Genomic DNA, 20,991 nt, shown 5'->3' on the forward strand with positions numbered 1-20,991 from the left:
CACAAATACTACTTCAGAGTCGAGACCATATTCCCTGTGCATGCAACAGCTGTTTGTGATCCTCTTCAAATTACAGTTAAAGGTGAGAAAACATTTCACAGTTCAAACTTTATGGTGGTCTCAACAGTAAACATGAACATTTTACTGTGAATTTAAAAATCTATTGGAGGATTATCAACACTATCAGTGGGATTGAAATGTCACAGATATCAGCCTGTGATCCGTGTGGTTATAATGTTTTTTCTTACTTTGTAGTAGTAATGGTTCCAATAGTTAGTAATATTTCAACAGTAATTTCTGAACTGGACACTGGTAACAGCATCGTTTGGTGGTTTGTGGGTCAGTCCATCTCCTCAGTCCAAACTAAACTCTGAAGTTTAGAGGGGAAATGTCTCCAGTGGATCCGCTAACAACTCGCATACATAAACATGAAAGGGGCCCAAACTAAAACACTGTTCCTCCACTTTTCCTCCAGCACCACCGTGACAATGACATATTAAATGAGCAGGATTGCCATGAAATGAGGTTTACATATTCATATCCCCTACAGGACTATTTATATAGTATCGGTGACCTTTGGTGATTTTGCCAATACTTGGGTTTACAAACCAATGCTTACAAAACTGATGACCTTCCCTCCAGATTGTGTTTAGGCCTAATTTGCAATCTATTAGTCTGCTGTTCTTCGTACTGTATTTTTCAGTGTAAACCTGTATTTGAAACCACAGATTCTCCTTGGAAACCCAGAATTGAAATCTCAGGTGATCTGAAGGAGAAGAAGTCTGTCACTATCACCTGCTCAGCTTTCACTCCCTGTCCACACTCCCCTCCTCAACTCACCTGGACTCTCCAACAAGACTCTCACAACAACATGGAGGAAAACACAGATGGAACCTTTACAACTAAAATCCAGGAGACCGTCACTCTGTCAGACTCACATGATGGAAACAACATCAGCTGCTCTGCCAGATATCCTGTGAATGAAGGACATTTCAAGACAGCAGAGACAGAAGTGACTCTCAATGTTTCATGTATGATTTATTTCAATTCTATAAAAACTGGTAAATTTGTACTTCAACCTACTTCTTCCACAAGAAGAAGTCAAAAGGATCGTTCACGTTAGTTTATGATGTTAGTATGTTGTTGTTGCAGATCTTTGAAGACAGTCTTGTAAATTATGGTTTCCTTTGGAACTGATTCACCTCAAAGGCTCTTATTTTAACTATGAAATATTCATCTTTCTCATGCTTTCACCTCTCTAAAATCTTTTCCAGATCCTCCCAAGGACACTTCGCTGCTGATCAGCCCCACTGATCCGGTGTCTGTTGGCAGCGTGGTGAATCTAACATGCTCCTGCAGAGCAAACCCTCCTGCTGCTAACTTTGTCTGGTTCATGACCAGTGAAGGAAGGCTGGAAATGATCAAAGTGGACATGCAGGTTTATGGCTTTAAAGTGACCAGCGGGGATCGAGGCAGATCCTTCTACTGTGGATGCAGAAATCATTTGGACATCCAGCTATCTAAAGGATATCAGCTGATATTTGAAGGTAAGCGCAGGGTTTACAGTTTGAGACAAGTAATTTTCCATGGAGTAGACGCTGACCTCGCCGTCATGTTACAGGTGATGGACAGTCAGGGGGATTTGTCCAAGCTGTAGTGAAGACTCTGGGAATCATAGTCCTGGTCAGCATGCTGGTCACCTTTGAGTGGTGAGAGAAACAATCTTAGGACATACTAATTTGCATCTACAGAACATCAGATCCAATTTTAAATGAGTGTACAAGACAAATCATTTATCATTTATCACAGCATAACTAAAACAAAAACTGGTCTTTCTTTTTACTCTGTTTCATCCTTGTTTTCCTTTCAGCTGGTTTAAATCAAGACACTCCAAGAAAGCAGAGACTGTAAGCTGTCAGATGAGCACAAAAACATCATAACCCAACCACTCAAGAGACGGCAAGTCCCAGGAGGAAGGAAAACCCATCCTTAGTTTGATGTTCAGCTGTTATACTTGCTTTGGTTATATTTGCTTGACTGCAAAATCAGAGTTTTAAAAAACATTTGATTTGTTGCTTTTTTTGTCTGATTTCTATTTTTGTGTTGCTGTCCCAGAAATGTGTAATCTGTTGTTTTATTTTGGTGGCATTTGGTCGCACGGTGGCATTACTGTTTCCTGAAGTGTTTAACAGCCAATCAAAGATGGACAATTGATAGATTTTTTTTTTTTCATCAGCAATAATTTTTCATGAAATGTTTTTTTATTTGCTTCCCGTTTACTTTTTAAAGTCAACTTAACACAAAAATAAAAACATTACCTTGAAAACAAACCTTAATTTATTTCCTTGTGACTGATTCATGACACTGTTTTTCTTTTTCTTTTGCTCTCAACACATCACAGATGATTTGACTACGTAATTAATTTCCATTCCTTCTCTGGCTTTTCCACCAGACGAACACATGAAATGGATTTAATGACATACAAATGGTTTTTTTTGTTTTTTTTGTTTTGTTTTTTAAAGAGATTCAAGGAAACAGACAGTTAAGATGAAAACTTTCCGTTTTTAGGAGGACACCATTTTCATCCCTTATTCTGTCACTCATTTGTGTCAGCATGTATACAAATAGGTTCACATGACCTGTGACTCTGTGTAGATGACTGCTGATATAATGGGATTATTACTGTGAGTTATTGAACAGCTCCTGTATGAGGTTCAGTTTACAGGATGAGTCAGGTTAGAAAAAAAGGTCTCAAGGGAGAAAGAGTAATTTGAAATTTAGGATTAAAGATGTTGAAATATCTGACTTCCTTTTTTGCTGAATATTAGCAGGAAGGTAAAAACTGCTTATATTTTTAGCAATAGCCACTGGAGTCATGTGATGTCCAGCTGCTTCACAACCAAGCAATGTCAGTGCACTGTTAACCAGCATTTCCCCTCTCTCATCTTTTTGTTTGGTTTCTCCCATACTGCAACAGATCATTTACATGGTTGAACAGTTTCATTTCACTATAAAATCACAGGACTTCCTCCAAAGTCATTTGGTAAGAAAACCTTTTACTGCTTCTATTTCTGGGCTTCCCAAACTACAACTTTCATTTAGTTCATCTTTGCAAGACAGACAAATGATGTGGTTGGTGCTTTAGTTTTACTTCATCTGACAAAAAGAAGCAGGAACTCTGTTGTCACAGTTATTTTAGTTTTCAAAGCAAAAGTCTTTGCATGTAGTTAAAGGAAACTGATAAGAGACGAGACCTCACTGGGTAAGTTTATCTAAACAGGGAAGTTACTTTGATATTCAACTCTGTAAAAACTCCATGAGTGAAATGATTAAATCTCATATGTTTTTGTTTTTAAATGCAGGAAACAAGAATCTGTCTGTGAGATGGTGACAGTCAGGATGTTACTGATTGCCCTGTTTGTTTCTGGTAGGTTATTCATTCATTATTATTATTTATTTGGTGTCGTAAGTGGAATCATTTACAATCTGAACATCATGTAGAAACGAAGCTGAAAGGCCTGTGCAGATAGAGTTAAATTTTTCTAGTTGTGTCCTCTGATAAAAGTTAACAGCACAGAGAAAAAAGACAGACAATTTATTAATTATGACTTTGAACTTCCAGGTTCTTTGGCTGATTGTGCAGCAAAACTCTCCATCACTGCACCAACGGAGATGGAGGCACTGAGTGGATCTTGTCTGCGAATCCCGTGTAACTTTACACCCACAGACGAACAGGAAGTGGATAGCACGGGAAACATCTTTGGAGTGTGGATCAAAAAATACCCTCAATTTCTCAATCATCCAACAAATGTGATCTTCAACAGTAGCATGGCAGTTACCACCTATCCAACGAGGATGACTGGAAACCTGACTCAGAAAAACTGCACCACAGTGTTTTCTAATTTAACCACACAACATGCAGACATGTATTTCTTCAGAGTTGAAAAGGAGGTGTTCAAGGCTAAAGCTTCTTGTGAACCTCTTCAAATAAGAGTCAAAAGTAAGAGATTTTGTATTTGTTTAAATCAATTTATGATGTTATAATATCCTTATTATTTACATTTTTATTGATATGTTTACGCTAAATGTTGTAATACATTTTTATTGCTTGTCCTGACTGACAGTTGAATACTGACAGGATATTCATGAAGAATAACAAGAAGAACAACAACAACAACACACTTCATTTAAATATAAGAAAGGTAGCATCAACTAGAGTTTTGTTTTCTTTGATTTGATGCCATTTAAACTAAAGTCATCAGTTTGTGTCACCAGGAGACATTGAAATGTTCATAGTTCAATCATTTATAATCTGTCATCCTTGTAATCATCAATAGTTAACAGGGAACTACAAATATAAATCTTCTTTAGTTAGCAGAGTTTAAAAAGCAACACAAGTTACATTCATGTTAAAACAGATTTCCTGCAGAAGAAACAGCAGTTCGTTCAAACTAAACTAAACATGTTCAACATATTACACATCTGACTGTTAAATCTACTGTTCAGCAGACAGATGAAGGTCAGACATGTGATTAAAACCATGTTTGAGAATGAATACGTCATTCAGACCCTGCTGAGCTCAAGATGCCCCAAAAAGGTGACTTCCTCTTTGACAGAGTCGGAGCAGGAAGGATGAAGACTTCGTGGAACAACAAGTCTCTTTGCTTTTACATGACAGCAAACAAACAGGGAAGTTGGTTATTTGATCGGCGGCTGAACAACTCAACTTCTTTCTCCGTTTGAGCTGCAGATTCATTCGGTAAGAAAACTACATTTTTTTTAATTTTTTTCACCTGAGCGAAAACTCATTTTATATTTTATGAATTAGTTTTACTGAAATAAATCACAAATAAATTTCCGGCTGCTTCTGTAAAATTTAAACTGTAACATCAAGAAGTCAATTTGGGTTATTTAGATTTCGAAATTTTGAAAACTTTCAACAGATGTTAGTAATCGTCATTTCTAACACAAACATCTGGTTGTTTGGGGAAATTTTCTGGTTTGAATGTCTGAATTTGATGTTGCTTTAAAAATGTCAATACTTTGTTAAAATTGTTCTTTGATTAAGACACTAAAATACAACATGGTTTTCTTCTTTTTCCAGTCTGGAGATGAATTTCCTGGCAGCTCTGTCAGTGAACGTGGTGACAGTCAACATGTTACTGAGTGTCTTCTTTCTTCCAGGTGAGCTGTTTGTTCACTCACTTTTATTTACAGCCTCGCATCATTCAAACTTTCTAATATTTGAAAGGACATTTTTTAAAGGACTCATACATGTTGCAGGATTGTAGTTTATATATAAAGAACTTGTGTTAATCATCCTTCTGATTTTACAGGTGTTTTGGCTGCTTGTCGTGCAAACCTCACCATCACTGCACCAAAGCAGATGGAAGCACTGAGTGGATCCTGTTTGCAAATCTCTTGTTCTTTTACACCAAAACCATCGATACCATCGACATCATCATTTAACAGCACAAGAGAAACCTTTGGAGTGTGGATTAAAAAGAATCCAAATTTCCAGACCAGTCAACATAATGTAGTTTTCAACAGTAGTGTGAAAGTTTCCAAATATCCAATGAAAATTACTGGAAACTTGAATGAAACAAACTGCACCACTCTGTTCACTAATTTAAGTACAAATCATTCAGACAAATACTTCTTCAGAATTGAGAACTGGCCGTTCAGGTCAACAGTGTTTTGTCATCCTCTTCAAATAACAGTTAAAGGTAACAAAGTTTTGTTTTTTTTAATCTATTATATTATTGTTCAGAATAAAATGTAAAATAAGGAGAAGTTTTAATTTAAAAGAACAAACACCATGAATATAATCTTCACTGTGAAATTAAACATGAACTGCAGGATTATCAGCAGTATCAGTGAAGATCCTGCTGGGACACAGTATACATTAAACAATCTTTGATTATAAGATCTTCAATCCTTCACATTTATCATCACTTTTTATGTGTAGGATCAAATAATTTGCAGTGTTTGGCCAAGTCTTTGTTATTTGTCTAGTGTCTGGTAAATGTGCTTTATATTACTGTGTAAAATCTGTTTCATCTGAAACCACAGATTCTCCTTGGAAACCCAGAATTGAAATCTCAGGTGATCTGAAGGAGAAGAAGTCTGTCACTATCACCTGCTCAGCTTTCACTCCCTGTCCACACTCCCCTCCTCAACTCACCTGGACTCTCCAACAAGACTCTCACAACAACATGGAGGAAAACACAGATGGAACCTTTACAACTAAAATCCAGGAGACCGTCACTCTGTCAGACTCACATGATGGAAACAACATCAGCTGCTCTGCCAGATATCCTGTGAATGAAGGAGATTTCAAGACAGCAGAGACAGAAGTGACTCTCAATGTTTCATGTGAGACGACCAGAGTTTGTTACTGGATCCTGTCAGCACGTCATGATTCATGTCAGCTGTTTCTAATGAATAAAATCTGTCACTTTCTCCTCAGATGCTCCTAAAGACACCTCAGCATCCATCAGTCCATCAGGTTTGGTGTCAGCAGGCAGCTCGGTGAATCTCACCTGCTCCAGCAGAGCCAAGCCTCCCGTCAGCAGCTTCACCTGGTTCAAGAACAGCACAGATGGACCCATGAAAGTATCTGAAGGAGAGATTTACAGCTTCAAGATGACCAGTGAGACAGATACAGAAAGTTATTACTGTGTGGCCGCAAATATTTTTGGTAATCAGACGTCATCGTGGATTCATGTGAATAATGCAGGTAAATGCAGAACTGAATCTGCTCTCTTCTCTTCTGCTGCTGTATAGTTCAGTTATGTTTTGTTTTAATCCATTATAGAGTATTTTACTATATTAATATAAAATCAGTGAAAACCCAATTTATTTACATAAATCTATTAACTTTTCCAAGTATTTTGTCTGTATTCTTTTCGTCACTTAGTCTCATTTTTCCATGAACAGGGAGCTTTCCACTACGGCTTCTACTTATTACAGGGAGCACTGTCATTATTCTCCTACTGGTTGTCTGTATTTGGTAAGTATCATAAATTAAAGCATCTGAATGTTGAAGGTGTTTAAGGTGAGAGCATCATAAATAGGTGATATGGAAATTTGGTTCCTCACATTAAATTTGTTTACTATCAAACAAACATATCATGCAAGTTGTTTTTTGTAGGCGACTTGCTGTTTAATTTATAAACGTCAGTCCTCCTTTAGTTTCCCCCACAACCTCCACCAGTTGATTTCAATACGATGTTTGTCACTGATGCTCATTGAATAATGTATGTTTTATACCAGCCTTTACTCTCTCACTCTATATATAATTACTATGACAGCTCTCTCATGTTTTCCAGCTGGTTCAGGTCCAAATATTCAACTCGTCAACAGACTCATGTGAGAAAATGCAAAACTTTTTGTTGGACAGTGCTGCACTGTTTTAATTGCACTCTACGAATGTAAATGATGTGAATAGTAAGCAGAACATTATTGAGGTTACTGAGCAGAGACATAGAAAATGTGACACAACAGCCTGTTAGCAAGTCGTTAGTGCGTATGAGTGGCGGCCGGTTTAGGCGCGAGCTGATTGGTTGAAATTAACCCGAGGTCTCCGCCCAACTCTGGATGGAACAACTACAAACCATCGGGGTTGTTTGCAGACCTGTATTCATGCAGTGAAATAGGTTCGGGTTCACACCAGGCCAGATTTATACACCAGCAGAAGTACTTTAAATCTGCTCAGTAACTAACTGCAAACCATTGAAGAGCAGGTCGATGTTCATCAGCTGTTTGAACCAAATATTAAATAACTGTGAGGTGTGTTAACTTAACAAATATGACATTAGCTCTCTAATTTCTGACCCATTTACAGTGAAATGCAACAGAAGCATTGATGCAGTTGATACATCGGACCTGATGATGACGGATTCATCTCCCAACATTTCTAATTCAGTACATTTTCCCCTCAGAGTCAAACAAGGGAGGAGTTTGCTCTTCAAGTGCCGGCCAATGTAAAAGAGGAGGAGATCCATTATGAAGATGTCAGCTTCTCCAGGCAGAGACCTGAACGTCTCACCGTCTCAGTGCAGGACGGCGGACAGCAGCAGGAGACGGAGTACGCACAGGTCCAAGTGTTGAAGGTAGAGAGGAGCGTTACGCACACAGCTGGTGGTCCAGAGGAGCTCTACGCTCAAGTGAAGACAAACTGATTTCAGTTTGGGGATCTCATACTGTAACTTTACTTTTTGCTTTTTCAAGATGTTGATGTTAACAGGCCCTTAACGCCCTGCAGCTCACAGGCTTCAGTCAGTTATGATAATATCACAGTTCATATTTGTGTTCAGACTTCGTACAGCTGTTGTACTGCGATAAGTAATCTGCATCTCACGTACACCAGAAATAAAAGTCTTAAAGCTGTAAACAGGGAACTTAAATATAAATAACAAAAAGCAGCAATGTGAAAGATGAGATTTAGTTTAAACGTGTTATTTTTACTGTTCTTGTGCCGCTACATCCTTTAAAAAAAAAAAAAAACGTGTTAAACTACTGCAAAAATAAAGAAGTTACTGCTTCCGCTTTTGAAGATGTTTATTCATTGCACTGTAATAAAAATCTTGGCATACAACTGCAAAACAAAATTCCAAGTAATCTCAGTTGCATTTATTGGTCCAACATTTCACATATTGTGAGTAAACATCACCTGAAATCTTACAGTTTAATCACAAACATTACAAAAGTGGTGAGATGAAGAATTCATAGGAGTCCTGGACTACAATGTTCTCACTTTTATTTTTGTAATATCACACTCAATTTAAAATAAAGGGCAATATCTGGTGAGACTCAGTTGATAACGTATTGAAAATGTAATTCAAAACGTTTATTTAGTAAAAGTGTTCAAACTTTATCTGCCCTTTCAGAATTTAGCCTTAAAAAATGTCTTTGGTCGTCAGCCTGTAAACACTCGCAGCCTGGACGCTGCCTGGTTCAAAAAGGCACTACGAGGTTGACTGTACTCCAGCACCACGCCGGGAGTTGTGAGTGAATGGAGGTAGTGACATGAGCTTCTCTCTCTGGGAAACCCGAACATTCACGTCCCTCGCAGCCACCGGTCCCTCAAAGTGTTGCAGCATTAGTGTGAAGTAAGGTTGGTGTTGCAGTGTACATTTGGTTTTCCTAACAGATTTCTCTTCATGCAGAGAAGGGCAGCGGTCACGGACTGAGTTTTCACGCACAGAGAAGGTTAACTAGTGATTGAATAAGTTCTGTATTATTCTGGCTGAGCAGCGAGGCTCTTATAGGAGCTGCTGCCATGTTTGTGGCTTGTATCTCCACCTGGTCATCAGTTTTTATGCTCACCTGTAAAAAGCCTTTCTAAGCTCCACATTTCTCTCTGTATGTAAACCCAGTCAGTGGCTCTGGTTCTGATCCGACTCCTGTGTCTCCCTCCCTTCTTCTGCTGTACTTCCTGTCAGCAGGGTTTTAACTGTGCACTCTGTCCTCCAGCGCCTTCAGCTCGGCCTCCACCTGAGCCGGCAGGTCGGCTCCGACCTGCTGGGTGAAGTAGGCTCTCAGCTCCTTGGTCTCCTTCTGCCAGAAAGGCTCGGGCACGTCGAACAGGGCGCCCATATCCACCTTGCCGCCGAGGCCTTTGGTTTCGATGGCGCCGTCGACCGGCAGCCAGCCGATGATGCTCTTCTTGGCCGCCTCGTCCTCCCTCTCCCTGCCGCAGCGCTTGAAGATCCACTCCAGCACGCGGGCGTTTTCGCCGAAGCCGGGCCAGAGGAAGGCGCCGCTCGCCGGGTCTTTCCTGAACCAGTTGACGTGGAAGATCTTGGGCAGGTGAGTCGGCGCCTTTCGGCTCTGCATGCTCAGCCGGTGAGCGAGGTAGTCGCCAAAGTTGTAGCCGAAGAACGGACGCATGGCGAAGGGGTCGTGCGTGATCATCTTGCCTGAAGGAAAAACAGTTGAATACTTTGTAAATGTGATGAAGCTTCAGTTTAGTTTATTGAGTTTATTTATAAGAGGGAGCATGTACAAAATACATTCATCTCAAAAAGATGCTTTGTACCACATCTAGCTACGAGCTCATTTCTATCTGCAGTCCCTGGAGAGGTGAAAGGAAACAATACAACTCAGAGCGAGATACAATCATGCATGTATCCAAAATGTATAAAAACAGGTTGTCAAATGTAAAATGATTATTTAAAATGAACTTTTTAGCTTCACGGGTGAAGAAACCTCTGCAGGTTTTTAGATTGACGTCGAGCTCGTTTGATTCATGAAAAGTTCATTTAAAGTCCGTGTCTGACCATTGTCTTAAAATACATCATCAACAGAAGGATTCTGGATCAACCTGAAGCTCAACAGAGCATCATGTGGATTTTCGTACCTTTATGCTCAGCAGCTGCTGTGACCTCTGACCTCATCGAGGCTCCGACGAACACACCGTGCTGCCAGTTGAAAGACTCGTAGACCAGAGGGACTCCTGACAACATCAGCATTTCATCATGTTTACTGCACAGCTTCTGTCCGTTATAAATGTTCTTGTGCTGATATGAAACTGGTGTTTATGCTGTAATGACTCAAACTTATATTACGTTAAAGAAGAAGACAGAAACATCGTGTTGCATCAGGCAGACCGTGCACAGTGTACTTAAATACTTGAAGTCACTTCAAAAGCTTTTCCAGGATATAAAAACTGTCTAATTAGAAATAATCTACCTGTAGAAACAAAGAAAGAAAAGAAGGATTCTCCACATTTTTACTGCTTCTTTTTCCCTCTAATTCTAATACGAGGTCAAAGTAAAAAAACCTCTTCATCTGTGTCGTCGACACCAACCTTCAGGCCTCCTGCCACCGAAGATGATGGCGTCAATGGGAACGCCCTCCTCGCTCTCCCACTGGGGGTCGATGATGGGACACTGAGCCGCCGGGGCGCAGAAGCGGGAGTTGGGGTGAGCGCAGGGTGTCGAGCTTCCTGTGTAGAAAGAGGACAGTTTGTTCTACCTTCAGCGTTCATAGTGTTGTTTAATGTGAGAGATTGGATCCAGAACTTATCTGCTGTCTGCTGTTTATCTCAGTTCATACTGTGTCTGATCTTCACAAACAGTTCCTCTCAGCGAGCTCCAAACTTCAAAAAAATGTTGAGCAAAGTGGTCTTAAGAGTGAGTTAGTAAACTTCTTAGAGCAACTCTGAAACCCTTATCTTAGTGAGATGTAGCTGACACCGTTGCTAGGTAGGATACGTCCTTCTAAAAGATGTGATTGGCTAATAAAATAAAAAGCTCTGTGTTAACGGGCACAGAACGGACAGTGACCTCCAGTGGAAATGAAATGAACTGCATCCTATTAAGAGGCTGTGAAAGTGCTGCAAGTGTTTGTTTGCTCTCTGCTGATGAAGGATGTGACAGACTCGAGTCATCACTGCTGCACTGCAGCATTTTTACAACTGATAAATATCTCATTGCTGTGATCACTTTCAATTGTGGTGTTATTATGTTATTGCATTAAGTTGGAGAAGTGAGCGTGTTTCTAATGATTTCAACCACAAACATAATCAAAGCATTATATAATCTTCAGTGTTTCATCAATTTACTGTCATTCAGTGTTCGAAGAATATTTCTTATAACTCTTATTTTCGCAAAAAAAGTCCTCCTCCCTGCTCATCACAGTTTTTCACCACAAAATGATGTGAATAACTTTTATCTTTAAAATGGTCTACTCTGAACTTTAAGTTGAAATTCTTAGAAAACCTTCTTTATTTTTGGTCACTTGGAGTAACTTTTAGTACAAGAAATCTTTGTTATTATGTCGATCCGTTTCCAAACATGACATCGCTTTGGTTTACCACTAGGTGGCACTGTATACACTACAACTGTTCAGTGCACACTTCAAACGGGACTAATGATAATAAGTCTCTGTTAACAATGAAACAAACACCTGATTAAAGCTAAAATGGTGTGTGTGTGTGTGTGTGTGTGTGTGTGTGTGTGTGTGTGTGTGTGTGTGTGTGTGTGTGTGTGTGTGTGTGTGTGTGTGTGTGTTTGTGTGTGTGTGTGTTTGGTTTCAACAGGACACCAAAGAAGCAGACTATGTCAACATGGTCGAGGTTCAGGCATCATGAAGCTACAAGAAGAGGAGGAAGATGTCGAGCTCTTCGTCAACAGACTGATTTATTATCTTTATCTCTTATTTCTGTCTACACATGTTATTAATGATATTTTAGTGGATCGCAGCATCATCCAGGCCTGTACATATGACATAATACTGCTTTGTAGAAGGTGAACTAAAGAGGAACATTTTAAGATAAAATTTTTGTAATATAAAGTTCTTGTTTCTCTGTGGAGCTCAAACAAAGTTCATGTTTTCTTCCTTTTATGGAGCAAACTCAAAATTAAACACAGCTTCATCAATAATCTGTAAATTTGGCATGTTTTGTCTTCTATTCACGTTTCTTTCAATACATTTAAGGTTAAAACAATTTCCTCACTTTGTGTTTCTTTGTTTACAATAATTGACAACAGGACAGTTAAAAGTACATATTGGTGATGAAGAGCATGAAGAAGAAGAGGAAGAAGAAGAAGAGGAAGAAGAAGAAGAAGTGTACATTTACTGACTGATCTGCTGACAGACATGAATCCTCGGTGCTCAGGTGTTCAGTGAGTCGGTGTGGTGCAAGTTTAATGTAGTTTTGATACTAAAACGTTATCAAATATAAATTGAGTGTGTGTGTGTGTGTGTGTGTGTGTGTGTGTGTGTGTGTGTGTGTGTGTGTGTGTGTGTGTGTGTGTGTAGGTGTCATAGAGAAGTGGTTGGATGAATGATGATAACTTCATTAGAATAAGCTGAGTCCTTCAAGTAAACAGGAAGTTGGTTCTTTGTGTTCTGCAGGATTCTCACTGTGACTGCAGCCACGTTGTTTCATTCATCATGTCGACACAAAAATTATTTCTATTGATCACATTTGGTTTTTATTCATTTATATGAAAGACTTTGCTTCTGTTTGTTGGCTGAAATTTATTGACAAGTGAAAAATAATCAAACACTTTAACTCTGCGCTGCATGAAGTTCACAGCTCTCAGCTTTTCTAATAATATTTCTCATTAACATCTGAGAAAACTTCAATAAATTCCTCATCTGATCTGCAGTCAGTCATTTTTCCTTCAAGCTCATCAGGTGCTCTGAAAGCAAAACAAACTTCATTTAAATATAAGAAACGTAGCATCAACTAGAGTTTTGTTTTCTTTGATTTGATGCCATTTAAACTAAAGTCAGCAGTTTGTGTCACCAGGAGACATTGAAATGTTCATAGTTCAATCATTTATAATCTGTCATCCTTGTAGTCATCAATAGTTAACAGGGAACTACAAATATAAATCTTCTTTAGTTAGCAGAGTTTAAAAAGCAACACAAGTTACATTCATGTTAAAACAGATTTCCTGCAGAAGAAACAGCAGTTCGTTCAAACTAAACTAAACATGTTCAACATATTACACATCTGACTGTTAAATCTACTGTTCAGCAGACAGATGAAGGTCAGACATGTGATTAAAACCATGTTTGAGAATGAATACGTCATTCACACCCTGCTGAGCTCAAGATGCCCCAAAAAGGTGACTTCCTCTTTGACAGAGTCGGAGCAGGAAGGATGACAACTTCGTGGAACAACAAGTCTCTTTGCTTTTACATGACAGCAAACAAACAGGGAAGTTGGTTATTTGATCGGCGGCTGATCAACTCAACTTCTTTCTCCGTTTGAGCTGCAGATTCATTCGGTAAGAAAACTACATTTTTTTATTTTTTCACCTGAGCGAAAACTAATTTTAAATTTTTTTTATTTAGTTTTACTGAAATAAATCACAAATACATTTCCGGCTGCTTCTGTAAAATTGAAACTGTAACATCTAGAAGTCAATTTGGGTTATTTAGAATTTGAAATTTTGAAAACTTTCAACAGATGTTAGTAATCGTCATTTCTAACACAAACATCTGATTGTTTGGGGAAATTTTCTGGTTTGAATGTCTGAATTTGATGTTGCTTTAAAAATGTCAATACTTTGTTAAAATTGTTCTTTGATTAAGACACTAAAATACAACATGGTTTTCTTCTTTTTCCAGTCTGGAGATGAATTTCCTGGCAGCTCTGTCTGTGAACGTGGTGACAGTCAACATGTTACTGAGTGTCTTCTTTCTTCCAGGTGAGCTGTTTGTTCACTCACTTTTATTTACAGACTCGCATCATTCAAACTGTCTAATATTTGAAAGGACATTTTTTAAAGGACTCATACATGTTGCAGGATTGTAGTTTATATATAAAGAACCAAAGTGTTTTGGCTGATTGTCTTTATCACACAGACCTCGACATCACTGCACCAAAGCAGATGGAAGCACTGAGTGGATCCTGTTTGCAAATCCCTTGTTCTTTTACACCAAAACCATCGACACCATCGACATCATCATTTGACAGCAAAAGAGAAATCTTTGGAGTGTGGATTAAAAATCAGACAAATATCTTCACCAGTCAACATAATGTAGTCTTCAACAGTAGTGGGAAAGTTTCCAAATATCCAATGAAAATTACTGGAAACTTGAATGAAACAAACTGCACCTCTCTGTTCTCTAATTTAAGTACAAATCATTCAGACAAATACTTCTTCAGAATTATGAACTGGCCGTTCAGGGCAACATCTGTTAATGATCCTCTTCAAATAACAGTTAAAGGTAACAACATTTTGTTTGTGTTAATCTATTATATTATTGTTCAGAATAAAAAGTGAAATCAAAAGATGTTTTAATTTAAAAGAGCAAACACCATGAATATAATCTTCACTGTGAAATTAAACATGAACTGTAGGATTATCAGCAGTATCAGTGAAGATCCTGCTGGGACACAGTATACATTAAACAATCTTTGATTTTAATATCTTCAATCCTTCACATTTATCATCACTTTTTATGTGTAGGATCAAATAATTTACAGTGTTTGGCCAAGTCTTTGTTATTTGTCTAGTGTCTAGTAAATGTGATTTATATTACTGTGTAAAATCTGTTTTATCTGAAACCACAGATTCTCCTCAGAAAAGCCAGAGAAAAATCTAACTTTGTTAACTGTTATGGAATAAAGGGATGTAATGTTTTTGTAGACGATTTCACTTTAGATTGCATCACTTGATGAGTTAATCTGACCGCTGTTAATCAGATTTTCTCTCCTCCCTGTAATATCTGCTAACCAAAAAGGCTCTCCAGCATGGAGGAATTTCAGGTTACACACAAGTTAATACAAAGGTACAAACTCTATATTATGGTATATAATATATTATACAGCCTACTGTGTAATTTCTTGGCCGATCTTGTGAATATCAGATTACGATATCATAAGGTGTGGGCTGCTTTTAATATCTATGATCAGCTAATGACCAAGAATCCATTCATGTCCAAATCTTAATTTACAATATTTACATATTCCTTGCTTTTAATTATAGCCGAAAAACAGAAATTTTATTTCAAATGTTAAAATTTTTGATAAAAACCCTACGAGTCACCAGACACTAATTCAAGGTGTATCTGTATTCTGTAGATTTAATTCAATAATTTTGATTTAAAAAATGTTTAATGCTAGCCATTTCTAAATCATGTTGTTACTCGGCGTAACTCCACCACTATGAGCCTTCTAGACAAAGCACACAAATCAAATTTGAATTTGAATTTAAGCAGCACTCAGGTTTCACACTCATGTCAAGACTCCATAGCATCCTAACAGACAATGAACAGGAAGTCAACTAAATTAAGTGCACAAAACTTGGATTCCCCTGAAACAAAGTGATGCAAAAATGTATTAGAAAGATATCAGAATGACTGGGGCTGGTCAGTTTGAGTCTGGTGGGTTGGATAGTAATTTTATCATGGGACTAGGACTCCCTGCGCCTCGCATCTGAAGTAAAGAAAACTGTTTCAACACTGAGATCATTTCATCAGCCGCAGTGACGGAGCAGCAGTGACTGTACTCGATAAAAACACAGGAGGTTTCAACATGTGAGCAGCATCTTTTACTTTGTGAAAATATCTTTATCATTGTGATTTACAATGTGTAAAACCTCTACATTGTATTTAGTCTTGAATTCAGTCATGTGACTAAAATGATTCAAAGAATAGGACGAGTCATTTGTCATCTTTTTGCATTAATATAAAACCAACTGGACCTGTAAGGTAGTGTTGAATCATAGGAAGTCAACTTGGTTTGAAGGAACACCGGCTAAACAGGGAAGTCGGTTATTTGGTGTGTTGCACTTCACGTGAAATTTCTATCAGATCAATTGTCTGTTCACATCATAACACTGCTGCTGGTTCTTTGATGTGAGCTTGTTTGGTAAGACAAAATGTGTTTACTACTTTATGAACTGCACAAATAAATATGTATTATAATTGTTGAATGTGATTTGATTTGTTCAAAAACATGTTATCTTTAGTTCAATATCTGTGGTATCATTTTACATTTTCATAAAATGTCCCAGTGCATCTCTGCAGATGTTGTTGATAACATGCTGACAAGCAGCAGCAGATTAAAAGTGAAGTGGATGTGAAGTATAAGTTTAGTTTGTAAATGTAAATGATATGTAAAAGTTATATCTCTAAATAATCTGTTGTGTGTTTGTGAATACAGGAAATTAGTTTGTTGGCAGTCCGGTCTGTGAACATGGTGACAGCCAACATGTTTCTGAGGGTCCTCTTCCTCTCAGGTGAGCTGTTTGTTCACTCACTTTTATTTCATTTAGAGTTTCAACTTAAAACATAATGTTTTCTGCCAAAACATTAGTGAATATTATGATCTATTTGTTGCCTGAGTTTTTGTGTCCATACCTGCTGAAGTATCTGGAGATGTTTTGGTGGGTGTAGGTTGGTCAGTACTGGGGTCGTGTTTGTGGGGGATTAATGAGAGGTTGTTATTGTTGCTCATTAAGAAATGAATGAGTGAAAACAAGATCATAATGAAACTCACTCTGCTTCTGAAGTACATCAGAGAGTTGTTTTCATCATTTTGAAATATTTTACAGGTGTTGTGGCTGCTTGTGACCCTCAGGCAGACCTCTTCATGACTGCACCAGAGGAGATGGAAGCACTGAGTGGATCCTGTTTACAAATCCCATGTAACTTCAGTTTTTCACCAAGGAAAAACTTTAATAACACAAAAGAAACAACTGGACTGTGGATGAAAAATTCTCACAGGGAGAATGTGGTTTTCAACAGTGGGCAGCCAGCTCACCTCTATCCAATGGAAATGATCGGAAACCTGAGAGAGAAAAACTGCACCACTCTGTTTTCTAATTTAAAAACAAGTTACACCCACAAATACTACTTCAGAGTTGAGAACAGTAACTCTGCGCGTGCAACAGCTGTTTGTGATCCTCTTCAAATTACAGTTAAAGGTGAGAAAACATTTCACAGTTCAAACTTTATGGTGGTCTCAACAGTAAACATGAACATTTTACTGTGAATTTAAAAATCTATTGGAGGATTATCAACACTATCAGTGGGATTGAAATGTCACAGATATCAGCCTGTGATCCGTGTGGTTATAATGTTTTTTCTTACTTTGTAGTAGTAATAGTTCCAATAGTTAGTAATATTTCAACAGTAATTTCTGAACTGGACACTGGTAACAGCATCGTTTGGTGGTTTGTGGGTCAGTCCATCTCCTCAATCCAAACTAAAATATATCTGAAGTTTAGAGGGGAAATGTCTCCAGTGGATCCGCTAACAACTCGTATACATAAACATGAAAGGGGTCCAAACTAAAACACTGTTCCTCCACTTTTCCTCCAGCACCACCGTGACAATGACATATTAAATGAGCAGGATTGCCATGAAATGAGGTTTACATATTCATATCCCCTACAGGACTATTTATATAGTATCGGTGATCTTTGGTGATTTTGCCAATACTTTGGTTTACAAACCAATGCTTACAAAACTGATGACTTTCCCTCCAGATTGTGTTTAGGCCTAATTTGCAATCTGTTGGTCTGCTGTTCTTCGTACTGTATTTTTCAGTGTAAACTTGTATTTGAAACCACAGATTCTCCTTGGAAACCCAGAATTGAAATCTCAGGTGATCTGAAGGAGAAGAAGTCTGTCACTATCACCTGCTCAGCTTTCACTCCCTGTCCACACTCCCCTCCTCAACTCACCTGGACTCTCCAACAAGACTCTCACAACAACATGGAGGAAAACACAAATGGAACCTTTACAACTAAAATCCAGGAGACCGTCACTCTGTCAGACTCACATGATGGAAACAACATCAGCTGCTCTGCCAGATATCCTGTGAATGAAGGAGATTTCAAGACAGCAGAGACAGAAGTGACTCTCAATGTTTCATGTGAGACGACCAGAGTTTGTTACTGGATCCTGTCAGCATGTCATGATTCATGTCAGCTGTTTCTAATGAATAAAATCTGTCACTTTCTCCTCAGATGCTCCTAAAGACACCTCAGCATCCATCAGTCCATCAGGTTTGGTGTCAGCAGGCAGCTCGGTGAATCTCACCTGCTCCAGCAGAGCCAAGCCTCCCGTCAGCAGCTTCACCTGGTTCAAGAGCAGCACAGATGGACCCATGAAAGTATCTGAAGGAGAGATTTACAGCTTCAATGCAACAGATGAAGGATATTATTACTGTGTGGCCACAAATGATCTTGGTGAACAGACATCATCAATAATTAATCTTAACATCAGAGGTAAATACTGAGCTGACTAAGTTTACACGTTCTGATCTGTGAAAAGTGCAGCTTCAGCAATGTGTCTGTCAGTTTTCTAATCACCATTTACATGTTTGTTTGTGTAAGTTCTGCCTGTTGGATTTCTACATGAGGCACCAGTTTATGGAGGAATTATTGCGTCCATTTTGGTCATCTGCCTGGTTGTCTGTGTTTGGTGAGTATCACAAATTAAAGCTGCTAATTTGCATCAGTTTGTAGAACAGAGAGAAACATTGACATTTATTTACCGAATAAGCTGCTTGACTCTAAAACTCAGGAAACATCTGAGGTGTGATAAACCTGCTCTGGGACATATTTTCTGTCCTCCTGTAGTTACACCACCCAACGGACCGTAATCCTGATGTTTCACTGATTATTTATCTTGCAGCATTCTCATTTATTGGAAGCGGAAAACAGAGAGAAATTCAACTGTACCACAGAGTCAGGTGGGAAAACACTCTACTTTACTGTATTTCTACTTAAACAGATGCAACTCACTTAGATTACAGATCTGAGCAGTGCTAAGAGTTACTTTGTGAGCACAAATATGAAGTTACACGACAAATGTGACAAAACATCCTCTTAGAAATCCACTGTGGCAAACTGTGACACTCAAGACAATTTATTTCTGAGCTCTCGTGGATCGCTATAAAATATTTTGTTACAATTTCTCATAAAAGTTGGACTAAGACTCACTTCCAACTACTCACAACAGTTCATCTCCTTTCAGAGTCAAACAGGTGCAGAGCTGACGGTGAGAAAAACAGAGGAAGACGAAGAAGCCATCCATTATGGAGAGATCGACTTCTCCAAGCTGAGACCTGAAAAGTCCTCTGAGTCTGTGCAGGACAGCGGACAGCAGCAAGATTTGGTGTACGCACAGGTCAGAGTGTCCGAGCCAGCAGACAGCTCAATGCAGACCGCTGAAGGGCCGGAGGAGCTCTACGCTCAAGTGAAGAAAAAATGAGAATTGTAGTAAAAGTGTAGGATTCAATGTAAATATGCCTCTTTTTTTTTAAGCTATAATGAAGGCTCAAACTGCCCAAATCCATCTCATCCTGCAGCTTTTTGATGTCAGCTATTAACGTGCTCCGATGTGTGAGATGACCTCTCACAGCTGTCGTCATGCATATTTAGCGATCTATTTTTCCACAACATAAACAGACTAGTTTTTTGTTTTTAACATAACTCTTTCCAGAGGTAAAATTCCTCTTTAACTTTAGAAATAAATGGTAGAAATACAAATTCTGTAGTTCTTCAACACATCTGTTAAACACGTGTTTTATGACAAATGTCTTAAATGCCTTAGAAACAATCCTGTGTGCGTTTCATCTACCTCAAGTGTAATATTGTGCAAACCTTGCGCCATCCACTTGTCTTGTTCCTGATTTGTCAGACATGATGTTGTTTTGATGCTGAAGATGTTGCTCTGAATATGAATCAGACACAATGAGGTTTGTCTTCGTGTGGCTGATGAACCTGAGTGGTCGGTTGTTTCCAGCTCACTCCTCTTCCTCGGGCAGTTTAAAGAACGTATTCCCACATCAGCCTTTTCTAAGCACCTTTTGCAACATTGTAAACGTGATAAATTCACTTCCCTCCTTTTCTAATTTGTATTATCACAGATCATTTTGTAAGCTTTTCCCCACACTGTCCTCTGGATCTTTGTCGTAAAAACTTAAACTACTTGCTTCTTCCTGCCTGAAATGCAAATTTTTAAATTAGAATAACATGAAAACAGCTGCATCTTAAATAATGATCTGAGACTGGACTGATTTCTTTTAGTTTCCTTTCATCTCCTGGTGTTTCTTTGTATATAAAACTGTAGTTTTCAAGAGAAAAAAATTGTCTTTAAGGCAATGAAGCATTTATAGTACTTATTTGTGTGAGTATATGTTCAGCATGAGTACATCCAGCACACTGCTGGTTCTGTAAAATCCATTTTGGAGCAAAACATCATGCCATTTATTTAATGGTGAATGTTTAATAAGACAAATAAAATAATTTCCATTTAAAAAAAGCATTGTTATCACATCAGTGCAGAGCAGCGGTGATAAAGTTGTGATTCACAAGTCTGCAAAAGCCACATGACATTAATGTTTTAATTTGTTAAAATATCATTATGAATAATTCCTGTTGTTGTGATTTATGTATCTAATACTGCAAATATTAAAGAGCGTTTAGGCTTATAGTGAGTCGTGAAATATCTACAGGAAATGAGCAGTTAACGTGTGAAGTTATGTGAAGTATGTTGCTCTAATATAAA

The 20,991-nt window shown here is 38.3% G+C and overlaps 4 protein-coding genes and 1 long non-coding RNA gene across 7 annotated transcripts; 4 read left to right on the forward strand and 1 right to left on the reverse strand.

The window, feature by feature from the left end:
- The first annotated feature begins 48 nt into the window (after positions 1-48).
- On the forward strand, positions 49-2,269 carry LOC138199233 (vascular cell adhesion protein 1-like). The gene is made up of 5 exons (XM_069151168.1): positions 49-82; positions 729-1,031; positions 1,275-1,547; positions 1,622-1,709; positions 1,871-2,269. Exons 2-5 carry the CDS (start codon positions 872-874, stop codon positions 1,938-1,940), a joined length of 591 nt encoding a protein of 196 aa, XP_069007269.1. The 5' UTR covers positions 49-82; positions 729-871; the 3' UTR covers positions 1,941-2,269.
- An 817-nt stretch (positions 2,270-3,086) lies between these two features.
- LOC138199407 (uncharacterized) lies at positions 3,087-4,180 on the forward strand. The gene is made up of 4 exons (XR_011178343.1): positions 3,087-3,262; positions 3,363-3,427; positions 3,623-4,000; positions 4,125-4,180. It is a non-coding gene; the product is annotated as an uncharacterized lncRNA (long non-coding RNA).
- Positions 4,181-5,124: 944 nt separating this feature from the next.
- On the forward strand, positions 5,125-8,547 carry LOC138199405 (cell adhesion molecule 3-like). Its single transcript, XM_069151462.1, has 7 exons — positions 5,125-5,184; positions 5,337-5,726; positions 6,073-6,375; positions 6,470-6,739; positions 6,940-7,012; positions 7,332-7,371; positions 7,944-8,547. Exons 1-7 carry the CDS (start codon positions 5,157-5,159, stop codon positions 8,181-8,183), a joined length of 1,344 nt encoding a protein of 447 aa, XP_069007563.1. The 5' UTR covers positions 5,125-5,156; the 3' UTR covers positions 8,184-8,547.
- An 838-nt stretch (positions 8,548-9,385) lies between these two features.
- LOC138199406 (phosphoenolpyruvate carboxykinase [GTP], mitochondrial-like) lies at positions 9,386-11,392 on the reverse strand. Of its 3 annotated transcripts, none has more exons than XM_069151464.1 (3): positions 10,814-11,390; positions 10,364-10,459; positions 9,386-9,923 (listed from the first exon to the last, which is right to left on the reverse strand). In XM_069151464.1, the coding sequence occupies exons 2-3, from the start codon at positions 10,398-10,400 to the stop codon at positions 9,454-9,456; spliced, it is 507 nt and encodes a 168-aa protein (XP_069007565.1). In that variant the 5' UTR covers positions 10,401-10,459; positions 10,814-11,390; the 3' UTR covers positions 9,386-9,453. The 3 variants fall into 3 exon arrangements, with proteins under 3 accessions (XP_069007565.1, XP_069007567.1, XP_069007564.1); XM_069151466.1 differs by having other exon boundaries at positions 10,787-11,390; XM_069151463.1 differs by having other exon boundaries at positions 10,364-11,392.
- Positions 11,393-16,605: 5,213 nt separating this feature from the next.
- Positions 16,606-19,692, forward strand: LOC138199186 (sialic acid-binding Ig-like lectin 13). The gene is made up of 7 exons (XM_069151123.1): positions 16,606-16,709; positions 17,025-17,396; positions 18,047-18,349; positions 18,444-18,704; positions 18,813-18,900; positions 19,114-19,171; positions 19,456-19,692. The coding sequence occupies exons 1-7, from the start codon at positions 16,667-16,669 to the stop codon at positions 19,690-19,692; spliced, it is 1,362 nt and encodes a 453-aa protein (XP_069007224.1). The 5' UTR covers positions 16,606-16,666.
- Positions 19,693-20,991: the final 1,299 nt, after the last annotated feature.

The sequence above is a fragment of the Embiotoca jacksoni genome, unplaced genomic scaffold, assembly GCF_022577435.1.
Source record: "Embiotoca jacksoni isolate LCO1_2020_lvr unplaced genomic scaffold, fEmbJac1.0.p SCAF_17, whole genome shotgun sequence".
Taxonomy (NCBI): domain Eukaryota; kingdom Metazoa; phylum Chordata; class Actinopteri; family Embiotocidae; genus Embiotoca; species Embiotoca jacksoni.